The 17,823-nt window shown below is 38.9% G+C and overlaps 2 protein-coding genes across 7 annotated transcripts in view; one reads left to right on the top strand and one right to left on the bottom strand.

The window, feature by feature from the left end:
- cacna2d4a (calcium channel, voltage-dependent, alpha 2/delta subunit 4a) overlaps positions 1–17,823 on the top strand; it is a 111,028-nt gene that overhangs the window by 46,320 nt on the left and 46,885 nt on the right. The window lies entirely within an intron of this gene.
- lrtm2a (leucine-rich repeats and transmembrane domains 2a) overlaps positions 1–17,823 on the bottom strand; it is a 34,016-nt gene that overhangs the window by 8,750 nt on the left and 7,443 nt on the right. Inside the window, exons 2-4 of the mRNA XM_023274590.3 lie at positions 14,550–14,740; positions 1,113–1,342; positions 313–438 (exon numbers count right to left, since the gene is read on the bottom strand). Coding sequence (XP_023130358.1) covers positions 313–438; positions 1,113–1,342; positions 14,550–14,625 — 432 coding nt within the window. The 5' untranslated portion in view covers positions 14,626–14,740. The remainder of the gene's footprint in view (positions 1–312; positions 439–1,112; positions 1,343–14,549; positions 14,741–17,823) is intronic.

The raw sequence follows: 17,823 nt of genomic DNA on the forward strand, positions 1-17,823 counted from the left end.
CAGATAAAAGTGCATCAAAGTGTTGAGCAAATGGTTTATTACTAATTTACCACCTGGATGGGAGCCCAGTCATGTCAGTATAGCCACTAAGGTTTGCTCTACTAAAGAGCTTGTAGACGGTAACCTGGGAACTGAACCAGTGTATCATTACTGGTATCAGCTTCTGTCTGTATTCACGTAGCATCTTGGTGGATTGTCTAATCTGACCATACATTTGACACAGTACATGACAAGCATATTAATAGCTGGAATAATGCCTGTTTTTTTTATAGGTTGTACCAAATGTGGTGCTATATGATCTACAGCACCTACCTGGAAGAGGTCTCTGTCCATTACTGTGAGTGAGTTGTTGTGCAGAGTCAGTCTCGTCAGGTTGGACATGTCTCTGAATAATCCAGCTGGCAAATTATCCAGGTAGTTATTTGAGAGGTCCAGCTCCTAAAATACACAAAAAATACATTCTCAACTACTTAGACATTTGTATTTTAGACAGATGTTCTTGTTGCATTGACAGCCGATGTTATTGTTTCCAGCTGATTTTATTCAAAAACGGATCCTCTGCTCCAAAATTTTAATGCAAATTTTATACCTGAGTGTCCACTTCTTTTTTAGAGTACCCCATATTGAGTGGTGTAGCTGTGAAAAGCTACATAAATCACAAATGTTAACATTAGCGTTGATGTTGAATAGACCCAATCCATTGTATCTGCTAAATACCCGTCATGGTATTTACAACTGGAGGTAACGAGCAGCCAGATGTTGGAACTAATGAGGCTGCAGTTGCCGCACAGTAACTATCCATCATTTTTTATCTGCAATATTTTAAATACCACCTTCCCTGGTCTCAGCACACAATGTGCTAATGGTGTGTAGCCCTGCGAAACCTTGAAAATGTCAACTTTTCTTAACTTTTCAGACTGAGAGCAGAGGTTCTCTGCAGTTTGCTCAATACTAGACTCGCCTAACAGCATCATTTAGAGCCATGGGGGGATTTCAGAGTGCGAGGTCAATGCAGGAAACACCATGATACACAACAGCGTAACAACCCCCACAACATGTTCAACTATGAGGCAGGGGATGAAGATTCAACAATAAAACAATAGGCTGCAGACCTCCAGAGAGGAGAGGTTAGTGAAGGCAGAGGCTCCCAGCGAGGCGAGCTTGTTGTTGGCTAGCAGGAGGGAACGACTCCCTGGAGGCAGGAGGTGCAGAGGAGGCAGGGAGGAGAGACCCCGGCCTCCGCAGTCCACCACCGGGCTTTCTGAGGAGCAGAGGCAGGGAGGGGGGCAGGAGGAGGCCGGTGGCAGCAACACAGCCAGCAGGCAGAGGAAACAGAGGAAGACTGGAGGAAGAGAGAAAAAAAACAAACACGATCATTTAATTCTTTATGTAAATTATCGTCTCATTGATGCGTGCAATAGAGAGCTTGGACAGAAAGTGGAAACTATGACTGTAATTATAATTAGAAATTCAACCGGCTAATCATTTCTGCAAGACACATGGTCAACCTACAGTGACAGTCCGTGAAATAGAGAGATGAAAGAACAGAATCAGGAAACCACAACCATCTCCAGTGTCTGAGTTTAAAAATACAGATGCAAAGACGATACAAAAGCGTGTGGAAAAAGGAGGGAAAGCAGATTCAGAATGTCTGCTAGAGAGAGGAAACAGCAGCTCATTCCTAATCAAACACCTTCCTGTGCCAGTGGCAGTTTTGCTATGCTACTTAAAAGCTAGAAATAGTCTGGAAATTTTCATTTCCATGATTTTGCACCTCGCTTTCATGCATGTTTAAACTTCAAGAAACTGCACAGAGAATCTGATTCTTGATTTTAAAAAAAGCCTGTTTATGCATCCTGGAGAAGATTTGTACAATGAAAACTAAAAATCATGCAACATTCCGCCTGGGGTATGAAAAAGCCGAATAGAAATGTTGCTCAGACTGAACTAACTCATCATCTGTGTGTGTGTGTGCAGCCTATTCTGCCTGGCATTTCAGTCTATTCTGCATCATCACAAAGCTATACTCGTGTGTTTATGAGCGAGTGTGTCAGTCTTTGTCTTTTCCATTTGTGTGCATCTCACAGCTGCCTCTTTATAGACACTCGTGAAGGGAAATCCCCTCCATTTTATTTCACTTCCAAATCATTGTTTTCCTGCGGACTACAGTCAGCTCATCATTTCCACTCATTATCTCTGTTTCTTTCTCTGGTTACATCCCTCCTCTTTGGCTCCTTCTTTTCTTTATTTGCATCTCTAAATTCGGGCCTTTTTATTTATTCTTTTTGTCTTTTTTATTTGTTTCTCTCTCTGTATTAACTCACGTCTGTCTGTCCCTCTCTCCAGTCGGCCTGTTCTCTCCCACTTAAGTCTCTTTATCTTTCTCATTCCCTTTCACTTCAAGTCTCTCGACGCTGCTCTGTATTCCCTCAGTGTCTCGTTACAGTGGCTGACTTTGTTTCCATCCAATGGCTTATCAGCACGACTTTTGCTTTATCTCTCTGCGTATGAATGTGTGTGTGTGTTCAGCAGCAGCAAGGCGTGATATTAAGAAAACTACTTTGTCCAAACTCCAGACACAGATACAGCAGTTTTTTAACTTCCTGACAACACTCTTTGCTTCACCAGCAGATTTCATCCCTTGCATCATCTGCATATTATTAGCATCAATTTCTCAGCCTGCGACTGCCTTTGTCACACCATGTCTCACCCGCTTGCCTTGTTGTATCTCCTCTCTCTGTTGGTCCATCTGTTTTTCTCTACATTTGCCTTCTTTCTCATTTTCTCCCTTTCTCTTCCTAATCAAGACTTCATTCCCCTTTCACCACACATATTGGCCGTCTGGCTCTGAAAGTGATGAAACCAGATGAAATAGCAGTTTATTGGATGGTCTACGTTGTTAAAAAAAATAAAAATCCACACGCACCAAGCAGTTTAATGACAGTCATATCATTCCTCTAAAGTGACTTCACTTTCCTTAGGGCTTCTGTGTCTCATTGCTGATAAAATATGAAGTTTGAAGTGAGAATTTAGAAGATGTTTTATGAATCGCCATAAAATGATGTTTTATTCCCTTTTAAACTAGGTATAAATTACTTTAAGTAAAAGCAGAATCTAGGAAATAAGAGCCTCACCACCAGATAGACAGTGGACTTTAGTCTAATTAATCATAAATGAATGGAAAGAAGGACTGAATCATTTAAGAAAAATGCAATACAGTTGCAGTTCTTTAGATATATTGCAACTGAACTGGGATTATTTGTATGAATGTAAATCCTGGGTGATATTTCTGCTTAAAATTTTTACACAAGACAGGTGTTTATTGAGCATAATCACATACTTTCCTTGATTTGTCAAGAAAATCTTTGTTGTATTCTAGTGTCCCAGTGAAGTCATGACAGTGTGATAATGAGCCAGCATGCACGTTACCTGTTGACATATGTTTAAAAAGACCTATCAGATAAGTTGATGCTGTTAATTCTTCCTGATAATGATCAAAGTTACACTTGTCCTGTCAAGTTTCATTTTACCCATTTAACACATTTGAGTGAACTTAAAGGTGATGGTAATTGGATTTTGATGCCTTTTTGTCTTGTTGTTTTCCTTCCGTTCCTTGTTTTCAGTCTTCTTGTTAAGCTGAGCTAAGTTTAGCTAACTGGCTGCAATGGTTTCATATTTAACACAGATCTGTGAAGTGCTACAGATACTTTTGTCAAAAAATCAACAAGAAAGCGAATAAGTCAGGTTTCCATAATGATAATGCTAAATTACAAAGTAAATTAACCCTATCTGTTTAAAAACAATGAATTCTTCAGTCTGAATAGAAGGTAACAGAATTGTAATTTAGCTGAATTATTTATGTTTTTCAGCTTAACTTTTTTTTATGAGCAAATGTGCATATGCCAAACTCCTGGTTTAAGAATTAATATTTAGACATTAATTTATCTCACAGTCCTCTGTTATTGTTTCTTACTTTTTGAATTATTTATTACCTTACGCTGTTTAAATCTCTAATTCTCAGAATGCACACTTGCAACAGTCTAGAAATAGCTGCTCCTCTTGGACAGTTTTTCTTTTTCCTGGCAGACAGCACATAACCTCCGTCAATCAGGACACTGCCCCATTTTGCGTTCTGATCCAAAAATGCTCAGAAAGTGAAGGCATGTGGCTTTATATGTGTGAACTCTCCCCTGTTCCTGCTCTGTTATCCTCTCTGCTCCATCCCACAGTATAATCCTAATCTCTGGGAAAAATTAACTCCACTTCATAAATGGATGAAAGAGGAGATTTGAAAGTATCCTGAAGCGTCCTGTGCTGTCTTACTTTGTAGTGGAAATTCTTTAGAGGGCCAATCCTTCACTGCAGCAGCTCAGGAGGAATCTTGAAGGGTTTTGCTGTTCAGTGGCTGTGAATTTGCCATAGCAGGTTGGCGCTGTTTGAAAAAGTGCAGTTGTGCAGGAGATTTGTGAGGACAATGTAGCTCCGAGGTACAAGCACTGTTATACAACTGAGAGAGAGTGGAACGGAGCTGGGGAGAGAGAAATTGTGTTTATTTTTTAGCTTTCCTCTCATATAATGTCAAATTTTTAAAAGCGAGCGTCTTTGTGCACCATTCATCCACTTCTGCTGCTATCTGGGCTTTATTTTGCAGAGGTTTTCATTCTCCTCCTCTCTTCTCTCCGAACGCCACCCCTCTCTTTTCTCCTCCCTCTGCTACTGTATGTTATAACTCTCCCTCAGTCCCTCCCTGCCTCAGCTCAGATCTTCCAACATTTATGAGTGGTTTTAGCTGCTCTCGTGGAGTAGGTGGTTGTTGTTTTTGGCTTATTTTAGCTGCTCCAAATCCTCTCTGATGTAGCGCTCCACGCAGCCAAACCAGAAGGAAAATATTCCGCCACGGTTAGAGGAACATAGGGAGGTTCAGTCCGAATAAGTTTAAGTGGTTCTGTGCAGTTTAATTCAGTCCAAACAGACTTCAGACTGAATCTTTTATAAGAATTCCCAAACACATGCCGTAAAAGTGCTGACATTTCGGGCAAATGTAGGCTGGCAATGCTCTCAGTGAAGGAAAACAAACTAAGACACGGCATTAAAATGCAACAAGATGTTTCTGTTTGATTGAAGCAAGACTTATGAGGCAATTCTTAGAGCAGTATTGCTTGTTGGAGCCCCGACACTCCATGTCAGAAGTGACAGTCATGAAAATTTTACAGTCCAAGCAGCTCAAGACTGAACAATAAACAGCTCGCTCACATTTAAACTTTCACAAAAATTATTATTAGACTGAAATCTATTTTTAAATTGTTATATTATTTGACATGCTTTTAATAGCAAATAACCATGGGGAGATTAATATTTTTCATTATCTTCTCACATGAATGATGATTGGAGCTGTTATGTAATATTTCTCCTTATAATCACCAGCTTGGAGGATCTTTTAAACTTTTAATACCTCAGGTTTATTTTAGCTAGCATGGTGAATGGTCCACCTATATACAGTGTGTGCATGTGTCCACGTGAGTGTTTCAAGCTGTGAAAAGGTGCAAATGGCACATTAGTTGTCAGTAATCTTTGAAAGAGGATTGTAGCTGTCAGTGTATGTTTGCATATTCATTTGCATGCGTGTGCCTACGTGTGTGGTCTCTTGGCTGTCTTGCAGTATTTTCTGTCTATTTCATTTCTCTATCTGTGCTGTGGGATTGTAGGATCAGGGTATTATCCTGACACACACATAAAATAAGATACAAATAGAGAGATTTTTTTCACTCATTATTTCACAAAAAAACCTAACCTCAAAGAGACAAATTACAAATATCAGATGACACATGCTGTCCCACGATCCTGGTGATGTTTGACAGTGTCTCCTAGGAAACGCCTTTTGACACCTTTGGGGCCTTATCTGTCTGTAAGTTTATATCCAGGGGCCCCCGGGTGACACTGGACCCAGCTATGATGTCAGGCACTTCTGTTATTGAGCCCAGTTGCATGTTACGAGGGGCCAAGCTGTTTTCCATGCAAGCGACAGACTTGCTGCTATCTTGTTACGAGGACGACCAGCTGTCCTCCGTATAACAGACTAGCCGGCCTGTATTTCTTGACTCTTAAATGTTTTAGATTGTACCTTTAGTCTCAACCAAATCTGTTCTGGTGCAGAGTTTAGATCTGACTCTTGTGACTCCCAATAGTAGATGCATCACCTGATACATTACAGCGTGTTTTCATGTAAAAAAAGGAAGCAACCGTCAAATGTCCTCCTACAGAAATTTTGTTGTCTCTTATAGCAGGCATTTAATCACAAGTAGATTTGAAATTACCAGACAGATAAGCAGTTGCTGGTCCCAGATTTTCAAATAAGTGAATTAATGTCCTTTCTAGAACCTGACGTATTTATCAGTTTGGCTAGTATTATTATCCAATATTGGCCCGTCACAGATATCTCAGTATCAGCATATATATTGTTCAATATGAAAAGTTGTATTTTATTTTATTGTGTGCAGGTGAACATGCATGGAGTAATATTGGAATAGTCTTTTTTCATCACACCTCTAATTCCACTGTTTACAATCTCCTCAACCCTGTCTGCAGCACATGTAGCAGAGTATGCATCACAGCTGAGCAGACAGTGATGTGGAGTCAGCTGGTGTCTTCTTTTTAAGTTGCTAACTAGTCTGTGAAATATATTGCTTGAAAGTTAATTAACAATCTCATCATTTCCCCTTTTCAGTACTATTAATAATATATAATTATTGCATTATATATAAATAATATCAGCAAATATGTGTAATGGGAAAATTAGAAGTCTCTACTCTAACAATCTGTGTCAGCATCAACCTAAAAAGTCCAGCATTATCCAGACTCCTTTTCTCCATTTTCTGATGAATTGTGTTAAGCATTTTCACAAATTTTCTGACTTTTTTAGATGAACATTCAGAGAACTAATTGTCACATTAATTAGTAGAGAAATCAGTCTTTATCTGCAGCCCTAATAAACAACATGTTTCAACTTACATTTTGTTTATTTTAGATGCTGAATAATCCAAAATGTATAGAACAGTCTTCCTTAGGGTGAACAAGTGCTCTTTTTGTAGCTATAAAAGTGGTAGAATCTTTTATTATTTCCATCTATTATAAATAATTGCATGTACTATGTTATTTTATTTGTGTTCTATGATATATTTCAAGCACAAGGATCAAATTTTCTTTCAACGAATCATACAAAGCAGTAAAATTTTCCGTGTATACAAAGATATTAGAATGGCAGATGTGCAATAATGTCTTCATCTGTATGAGATGAAGAAAAGCTGTAATTTGTCATGTATGATGTGAAATCATTGACATGACATATAGCCTTTTTTCCTATAGTAGCAGCAGCAGTGTCTGTGCCATTTGTCAGAGGCTGTTCTCTGTCTGATCCCCGCTGTAACCGAAGACCATATTTACTTAGCTGATAGAAAATAGCCACCCAGCGTATGCAGGTTCAGATCTCTACATACATACAGCATGCTGCCACAATGAATATATCATTCGTCTTAGTATGAAGGACATTAAAGACCTCATAGCACACACACAATGTAGAATATCAAGGTCTCATTGCTGCCACTACAACATGTCATCATTGGCATAGTGTTCCCATAGCAACCAGGTGCTTTAGAAGAAGAGGCAAAGGCAGAGAAGTTTGTGGTTTACGTCAAATCTCATAATTTAACCCACGATATCTCTGTTCTGTCACACACAGAACCTTTCCACCTGACTTTCAGGCACAGCCGTGTATAATCGCTTACCCACACTCAGGAAGTCATGGTTGCACATATACACACTCCAACAAACACACAGAGACAAACATGCAGCAGCTAAGGCTAAGCAGAAACAGGCTGTAGGGGTTTTGGCTGTCCTCCTGCTGACAGTGTGATGAGAAGAGGGGAGAATGCTTCTCCAAAATCTTGATTTTTATACATAATTTCCATCTCTTCTCCCTGTGGGATCACCTCCAATTATCTCTCCCTATTTCTGTCTTCCCCCTCTCTGTTTACTCTTGCCTCGCTTTCTTTCTCCATTTTCTTCTCCCACCTGCTGTTTTCCCCTCTCAGTCCTTCTGTCCATTTTCCTGTGATGAATTCTGCATCAGTATCATTATTTTGACTCGGAGCGGTGAGTGTGCAGGCTGAGCTACGACTCTAATTCATGCTATTTGTTTAAATTTGCACTGACACACACAGTCATTCACCCAAGAGTGTGTCCCATGGGAGTGTGTGACAGGCACTGACATTGTGTTTTTGTGATTGTGGCATTTAATTACCAGGAGTGACAGAAAAGACAAAGAGTCAGAGAGATAAAGAGGTAGAAACAAAGGTGACAGAAGTGACGAGGGAAAAATGATCAACAAAGAATAATTTTGTGGTAGTTTTAGTATCTCCATCAGAGCTGATACATATTTCAGTGTATCACCATCTCTTTGATGCGTGTTGCAGCGCTTTGTACTGACCACTCAACAGGGCTTCAGTCCAAGGCTGAATACATTCAGAATTTGGAGAGAAAATGAGCGACACCTGGCTTTTGATGTCACATCCGCATCAGTGTGACTGGAATAGAATACATGTGGCCTTGGATCTGTGAGAGGTCTGCCCACTCATTCTTCAAACGGGCTGGATAGACAGATGGTATTGATCCAAACTGCTCACACACGCACCAATACATACACTATATATGAGACAGTTGTCATGCCGTGGTTTTTTGACAGTTTTTAGTCGGTTATTATATAGCTATACTGAGAGATTGCTAGATAGATAGATGTCATGACAAATCATATACTGTATGTATATTTATACACTACTCTTCAAAGGTTTGGGGTCACCCAGACAATTTCATGTTTTTCATGAAAACTTACACTTTTACTCATGTGATAACATCATTGCACAAGGGTTTTCTAATCATCAATTAGCCTTTCAACACCATTAGCTCACACAATGTAGCATTAGAACACAGGAGTGATGGTTGCTGGTAATGTTCCTCTGTACTCCTATGTAGATATTCCATTAAAAATCAGCTGTTTCCAGCTAGAATAATCATTTACCACATTAACAATGTCTAGACTGTATTTCTGATTCATTTAATGTTATCTTCATTGAAAAAAATGATTTTCTTTCAAAAATAAGGACATTTCTAAGTGACTTTTGAACAGTAGTGTATGTTTACAGTATTAAACTTTAAATTTATAGTTTCATCTGTGAAATACAGGGAAATATTTGTGAAATTAAGATCACTTTGTATCAGTGTAGTCATATGTTTTTTTAACAGTCGTTTTATGAAAAATAAGGAAAGATATTCAGTTTTTTATTCACATCATTTTACATTAGACATGTAAATTCACAATCTATTTTTAAAAATGTTATTGATATATTCATCTTTTCAAACAAATACAAAAAAATAAAAAGATAAGATATATTTTCCAGTACAGGTTTAACACACTGAAGGTGGTATAGATAGATAGATAGATAGATAGATAGATAGATAGATAGATAGATAGATAGATAGATAGATAGATAGATAGATAGATAGATAGATAGATAGATAGATAGATAGATAGATAGAGCCTGCCATTACACTTAGTTGTACAGTCCTTGAAGTCTCTTATCTTGCTAATTAGATTCCCTTTTCAAAACGATCACATCTCTAATAGTTTTAGACTATTAGCCATTTTCTAAGATTACTTAGTGGGTAAAGTACTACTTTCTGTGAGAAACTCTCTGCTGAGATCATTATATCTTATCAGCCTCAAGCTATATCCATAGTGGACTTGCTGTGAGTCTAATACAGTATCAGTACATTGGGCAAGTGCTGAAATGGAGTGGTGCTGTTTGTGGTGCAGAGGATTATCCCGATTTATCCCTGCCAACGTCCTCTGAAAGTGGGCCAGTACCATGTATTAGTGTGTTTCATCTGGCATATTTCTGTTGTACCTGCACACAACTATGCATTGGTCAAAACAGAGGGGAAAGTAAACGTGGTGCATGCAGATTACTACTGCTGGAGGTAGGCCAAGGTCACCTCGGAAGTGTAAATCTTCTAATTCCTAGTCGACGCTACAGCAAAGCTCATATAAAATCACCACAAAACAAATGACGGTATGTTTTAATTCCTAGATCGCCAGCATACAAGTCACAGCTGGTCAGTCAGTTCAGGGTCAATGCCACAATGTCCTTATAGTAGATGATCCTGGAAAGATTATACACAGTAAGATATATGTAATCTGAGTTTTGTGCAAGAGGGAATAATCTCATCAAATCTTTTTATGAGAGAGGAAAGGAAAAAAGCAAATAGTGAATAGTGTTTGCTCAGTGGAGAAACTTCACCACTGATCCCTACCTCTCGAAAATTACTATCAATTACATAAAGATAGTTACCGATTACATACTTGAATTTGCCAGATGTTTGTCAACAAGCTGTCATTCCAGTTTCTATTTAACTCCAAGTGTCATATAACACTATGCAAAGGGATCAGGCTGCTCTCCAAAGCTAATGCTGCGCGCACACACACACACACACACACACACACACACACACACACACACACACACACACACACACACACACACACACACACACACACACACACACAGACACACAGACACACTGCTGTGGATTCAAGCCAAACCCAACATCCCAGCAGGGTTGAAAGGTGCCGCCAGCTACTAACCACCTGCTGATGAGTCTGGTTTGTTGTTGCACTTCCACAGCTCACCACTGCCCCTGGAAGTGTTTGTTTTTTAAAGATCACTTTTTGGCCTTTCGCCTTTCTTGCTCATCACGTCGCCCCAAAGTCAAACTGGTTTATTATTCATTCGATTTCACAACCTAATAGCCTTGCAGGTGGACCGAAAATTAGTTTTCAACGCAGCCACTTTATTAGCTGTGATGCCGGCCTGTTCAGACGAGCTAAAGTGACTCTGATGGCTCTATTCCAAACCTTATGCTACTCTCTTAGTCAGTGTATTACAGCTGTACTCCAAGCACAATGCTAAGTCACGGTATTGTGGCTGCATTCCAAACCCAACACTGCAGCCTCAGTGAGTGTATTATATCTCTGTTTAGAGCCAAATCCTCACTGTTTTCTCTCTATTTATGCTCTATCACTCTTTTGATTAGAGGCTTTTCGGTTAGAAAATGGGGTTTGTTTGGAGCTGCAACAAGATGTATAAACACTCAAGCGCACAATCAGATATGGTGCATGTTTATGCAAGTAAAAAGGAATTAATTTATACTTTCTTGTGTGTAAAAGTGTGTGTTGGATGAGAAAGTCTGCTGGGATCGTGGAAGCCTGGAGGCACCATATGGTCTCTGTGTCACTCATAGACCCCTCTGTTCCCCTCTATCGCCTCCCCTCCTTCATCCCATCGTTCCCTCTCGGTATTCCCTTTCACTGCGCCTCTTTGATCTCACATCTCTCCTCCTCCGCCTCTCCAGCCCCTACTGTTTATATCGTTTTTTTCTCTGCTTCCTCTGTTTCACTCTTTCTGTCACTCACATTTTATACTCTCCACCTCTAGTTTGCACATACTTTCAGCTCTTCTTTCTGTACTGTTCTCTGTCACTCTCTAAACCCTTTTTCTTTTCGCTTTTGTGATGCTTTGGTGTTATTTTCCAGTAATTTGGTCTTCCAAGGGCTTAGCTAATGGCTTAATATTTTTTTAAAAATAATTTATTAATTCCTTATGAATCAGTTACAAGTTGTAAAAAAGAACAACTTTTGGATTGCTTTAGTGAAATAAAAATCTTAGGAGGTATTTATCCTTCAGTGTACACAGCAAGACCTTTGAAAAAGAATTTAGCTTTTGAAAAAAATTAAATAAAATTCAGTCACTAATTAACTCATGTAAATGCAGACTTGATGGATAAATGTGAAACAGACAAGAGAGTATTTCAGACCCGAAAGTTGTCCATATTAATGATTTCATTGATCTTTGAAGCACTGATAAAGCTTTTTTTTTGAAGTAGGAAAGTATACATGAAGTTATAAATGTCATTCTAAATTGACTTATTGCGCCATTTAAAAAGCATCTTTATTCCATTTGGCACCATTTCACCTGGAGGTGTTTGTTTGTTTGGAAAAGCATCAAAATGACAATCTTTCTTTGTAACATGGGAATATTTCCAAAAACTAATTTTAGCCACTAATTTTCAGTCACTAATTAACTCATGTAAATGCTTGGCTTGATGGATAAATGTGAAATCGTGCACCAAACAGAAAAGAGATGTTTCAGATCTAAAAGTTGTAATAGTTTTAATAATTTAACAAATCTATGAATTATTGTTAAAGTTCTTTTTCAATTTTTTTAAGGTAGCAAAGTGCATATAAAATTATAAATCTCGTTTCAAAGTGACTTAATGCACTACTTTATAATCATCTTTAGGTGGTTGTTCTTTTGTTTGGAAAAGCATCAAAATAAAAGTATTTGTTAAAAACAGAAATATTTACAAATTTACTTCACTTGTATACAGTAGATGTTTTGGTGAAGATTTTATGCAATAAACTGCAATGGAAATGCATTTATTGATTGTTTGGCACAACAAAATTTACATCACCTTTCAAAACATCCCCCTGCATCACTCTCTGTCCCATGTAAACTTCATCATATTTGTTTAGCCATTAGTTAGAAATATGATCAACACTAGGTGACACAGACGGATGCTAACAGCTACTGAAAGGCTCCATTTTTCTTATTGATCTGTTTCCTGTCCTGAGACCACACCTTTGCAACATTTCAGTGGTTTGCACAGAATTGGCACAGAAACACATCCTATCTGTCGAATCCCATTTCGAAATATACTTTTTCTGCATCAGAATGAAACTGATTTCATTGTCAGAGCTGCAGTCGTGCTCAGTACTCGCTGGCTGCCGCATTCAGCTCCTGTTGTATGCATCTTTCAGTAACTCAGTATGTTTGTGTGTTTGAGTGAAAGCCTGTGTGGAGTAAAAGCAGAGATCAGAGAGTGTCTGAGCTTTGCAAGCGAAGTAGAGAGAGATGCTGAAAAAATCAGAGAAAACACCTCTTAGAAAAAAAAAGCTTGGCAATACCTGTAATGCACATTCATTTGAACTGGGAGGGAGACTGTTTAGGCATTGGCATATCATACTGCATTCAATACAACATAGTTGTAAAGATGAGACACTGAGGCTGAAAGAGAGCATTTTTAATGACTTGTAAAGAACATTTTTATGGATTCTTTTTCCTTAAAGGCTTCAACAACACCTTTCGTAACCCTTTGATGCGTAGACCACATCAGGAGATACCCATTTTCCATTGGATTTGGGTCACTTTTGACCCAGGTTGTGGGATATACTAGGTGTGGTAATAAAGCTGACATTGATAATGGAGTTACATTGGCCTGAATTTAATGCAGCGATGGGGTTGAAGGTAAAATGAGGAAGGAAGAGGTTTGAGGTGCCGAGATGGAGCCCAGAGGAAGGTGTATGTATCGACTCAGAGGTTCGATGTGGGTGTGTGGAGGTTGTGACAGATAGCGTTGCCCTGTTATTTAGTGTCCCCAGTGTTCCACAGCAGTTTGTGGAGGCGTTTTTTTTTTGTTTGTTTTTTTTTTTGCCAGACACCTCTGGAACAATAACACACCTCCAACAGGAAGACAAAAGATCCTCTATTTTCACAGTGTCTGTTTTTGTAAAGCCAATAATTTCCACAGCATGTGCTCGTGCTTGTGTCATATTAGGTGTAAAACAAAAGAGAGACTGAACGCTCTCATGTTTGCCTATTAGCTGAAGACTTGTCTGGAATCTCCCAGAGAGCAGGATTCATCCACTCCACCGACTAATCCACAACACACACACACACACACACACACACACACACACACACACACACACACACACACACACACACACACACACACACACACACACACACGCATACAGCTGTCCTATCTGTTGCTATGCCACCCGACTTCTGATGGATTTTTGTTTGGACTGAGCGTACCCGTGGTATGAGATGGGAGAGGAGTGGAAGATTATGAGACTTGGAAGCAGGGAGGAGGAAAGCGGACATGAAGAGTGAAGGACTGACAGGTGGAAATGGGCAGCGAGATATGTGACGAAAATAAGAACAAGAGGAAGAATGTGGAGGAGGCTTAGAGAGGGAAAGCGAAGAGGATAGATGGAGTAGAAAATAAAAGAATGGTAAAGGAAATAGGGAAAGAAAGAGACAAATACCCTGCCATCATTCTCTCCTCACGTGGCCACAGTATGCTCAGTGCCCTCATCCTTTGTGTGTGTGTGTGCGTGTGTGTGTGTGTGTGTGTGTGTGTGTGTGTGTGTGTGTGTGTGTGTGTGTGTGTGTGTGTGTGTGTGTGTATTCAATCATCCCAGGCATGCCAACATTAGCAGCTGTCAAAACAGACACTGTTCCTCCTTTCATGCGTAGTTAGGAGCACAATACATGTGAATCAAACAGGAGCAGAGTTGAGTAGGAACAGAGCAATATTTTCTTCTTGTCAGTTGCTCCAGTCTGACTCATCGTTTCTCTTCTGTTTTGGCAACTCACCGGGTCTGGTTAAGTAGATGACGGTGGTGGTTGGGGGCAGGCCGATGCCCCCGGGGAGGAGGGTGTGGGGGGGCATGACGCCGGGCTCTGCGGCCTTCCTCTTTCGGAGGAGAGGGGTGACGGAGGGGGTCAAGCCGCCATGCCTGCAACCTCCACGAGGGTGGCGACTTTGACAAGCTACACCAAAGCACCTAAACAGAAAGAGAACAGAACAAACGAGTAAAACAAACACATCCTAATATCGCATTGCTCACAATTACACACACACTCCCATATACGGCAGCAGCAGCGAAGCCTAAAGCAGCAGCATGTTGTGTAAATGCACGCTCGTGTTTCTGAGAATGCCTCCTCGTATGCATTAAAAGTATATTTGCACGTCTGTGCGTGCGTTTGCACCTTTCCTGGCTGCTGTGCATATGTATGTACATGCTCGTGCGCGCGCAAGATGACAAACAGCTCCCCTCTGGTATTTCATAGGCATAAATAATAGATGTGTGTCTTTGGTCGTTTGCACAATCAGTTTGCCTTTAACACAGACGGACCCCCTGCTGATACTGTCTGGCTCAGTGATTGACAGAGAAGGGAGAGGAAAGCGAGAATGATACAGGGAGAGAGAGGAGACGGTAAGATGGATATGTAACAAGGAAACGAGATGAAAGGATTAATGGGAAGAATTACAGAAGTGCATCTGTGTGTTACACTGCAAAAATGCCCTTGAGCAAGGCAAGAAATGGCAGGAGGTGATGCAGTGCCGCTCACACTCTTCAGAAACTCGTTGCTGAATAAATACAGGTCGCACTGAGGCAGTTTACCTAAACTGAATCTCACTGAATAAACAGTAGCATATTTGTCACCTCAAGAGTACATCCAGTGCCTGAAACATGTGGTTCACCTTATTCTGTGAAATCCAGGAAAACTTTTCCAGCTACAGGACTCGCACTGAGATAGTACGCCGCAAACCTGCAGAAAACCTTCTTGCAAATATTCTATTCTATTCTATTCCATTCTATTCTATTCTATTCTATTCTATTCTATCTAAAATACCATAATATAATATTGTCGTCTCTTCTTTGCAGCTGCGCCTTTGTTTTCTTTACTGATATTTCAATAAATGGTTGTTATTAGTTGTGATTACTTTGTCGTGAGACAGATGGACGGGAAAAAATGAATGACCTTTTCTAATTACAGCAACGTAATAAAACATCCCCCACATGCTTTCAAAAAAGATGAGCCTTGTTGTCACTGTTGAGTCATTACAGTGAAAATAGGTTTTACGAGTGGGGAATTATCATTAGAGAAAAGCTCGTTGGAGGCACGATACGAAGCCACTGATGTACACTGTTGACTCGCACCCCCCGGGCCAATCAGTGTAATATCGAAAATGCTGGAGTGCTGCTGCGAGATGCACCTTTTCCCAAAGTATCATCAAAAGCCAATCAGCAGTTTGTGAAATACTGCACTAATCAGATTAGGCGGTTGTTGTTCAATGGTGAGCTGTTTGTGGGGAAAAGTCAAAAACACGAGCAGGCTTATTTTCCACACGGTTCATTTTGCTATCAGGTTGAGTGAAGGTGATTGTGTATTTATGGATGTGTTTGCGCTTGTTTGTTGATGCATGTGTAGTAATTATGCAAATCTATACCTGTACCACATCATATAATGCCAAAACAATTACCTGCACAGTAAAAAAAAAAAAAAAAAAAAATTGGTAATTTTACACAGTTTTTCATTTATATTTTACACATTTTTGGGGGTGTTTTTGAAATATACAAACAACTCTATACTTCCTTTTTTTTAAAAAAAATGTTCATTTATGTGTCCAATTTCAAATAAGATCAAAACCTTTTGATGATCATGACCATCATATCTTATAAATATTTTTTACATGAAACAATTGTTAAAATACATACATACAAATGTATCATAATTTCACAAATATTTCCTTTTTATTTAACAGATAAAGCTATTGAATTAAAATTTAATACTGTAAATATTTTTTGAAATTAGATAGAATTAATGGCAAATAACAGGAAACAACAGTAATATTCTGCAATTTTACATAGATTGGTTTGATAAATGAGATATATTTTGTATAATTTTCAAAACAAAAATCTTCACTCAATGTCATTTCATCAGTAAATAACATCTATAAGCATTGATAATATGTCAGAATACAATTTTTTAATCATTGTCAGTGTAATTTATTGTTAAATCTCTCTATCTGTTATATGCCCACCTATATTATCATCATATATTATACATTTATAGTGATGATAGAAAATGTATTTTATTGTGAAGAATTTTTATACAATGGTTATTTTCTATTATTTTCCTTTTTTTTCTTTCTTGTATATGTTTGGATTTTTTTTTTCAGCATAGAATAGAATAGAATAGACATTCCCTATTATCATTGCAAATTTCCAATTAGTCAGTGATCTCATAGTGTATAATAAATAAATACAAAGTGGGATCAGTAGGAATTGCTAGTAGTAATACTGCTTTTCTTCAGTTTTGTGTGAAAGGAAAAGAAAACAGAAAACTGATGATATATGAAGGTAGCTGGAGGTATTAGTTCAACTTTGTATGCAAATACTGAAGCAGACATGCAAACAGTAACTACAGTCATTTCCAAAAGTAACACTCATCAGTCAGATCTAAGTGTCAGCAAGATATTTACAATCTGTTATATATGGAAATCAGAGGAGAGGAGACTTTAGATTTAAGTAGTTGTATTAAGAGAAATGAGATATCGAGTAAAGAAGGTGTAGAAAAGAGACAGTGATGAAAGATTATGAAGAAAAATAAAGGTGAGGCCAGAGACACCAGAAAGGAAGTGGAGGTAAAAATAAGTGCAGTGGGTAAACAGTGAGGGCATTAAAATTCTCCTCCACAACCTCTTGAGCATTTTGTTGTGTTGTGTGTGTGAGTGTTGAGTGGGGGTTTGTTTATGTGCGTCCCAGTGGTGCTATTTGTGTTATCATTATTGTTATTAGTACCTGCCAGACACTGAGCAAAATACAAAACACTTGTCTCATCTCTCAGCTCTCTCATCTCTTTCTTTGTATTCTCTCCTCATATTATACTTTCTTACATTCTCCTCTCCAATATTTATTTTCTCTTTCTTATGACCTTCATTTATCAATATTCAGGATATCTTTCCCTCTTTCCCGTCTCTCACGCTCATTTTGTCCCTCCTTCTCAGTCCCTTTCTCTCCCTGACAAAGGAATGGAGGCATGTACCAAGGATATTCAGCAGATGGATTTCCTGCATGTG

This window comes from Amphiprion ocellaris, chromosome 21 (assembly GCF_022539595.1).
Source record: "Amphiprion ocellaris isolate individual 3 ecotype Okinawa chromosome 21, ASM2253959v1, whole genome shotgun sequence".
Taxonomy (NCBI): domain Eukaryota; kingdom Metazoa; phylum Chordata; class Actinopteri; family Pomacentridae; genus Amphiprion; species Amphiprion ocellaris.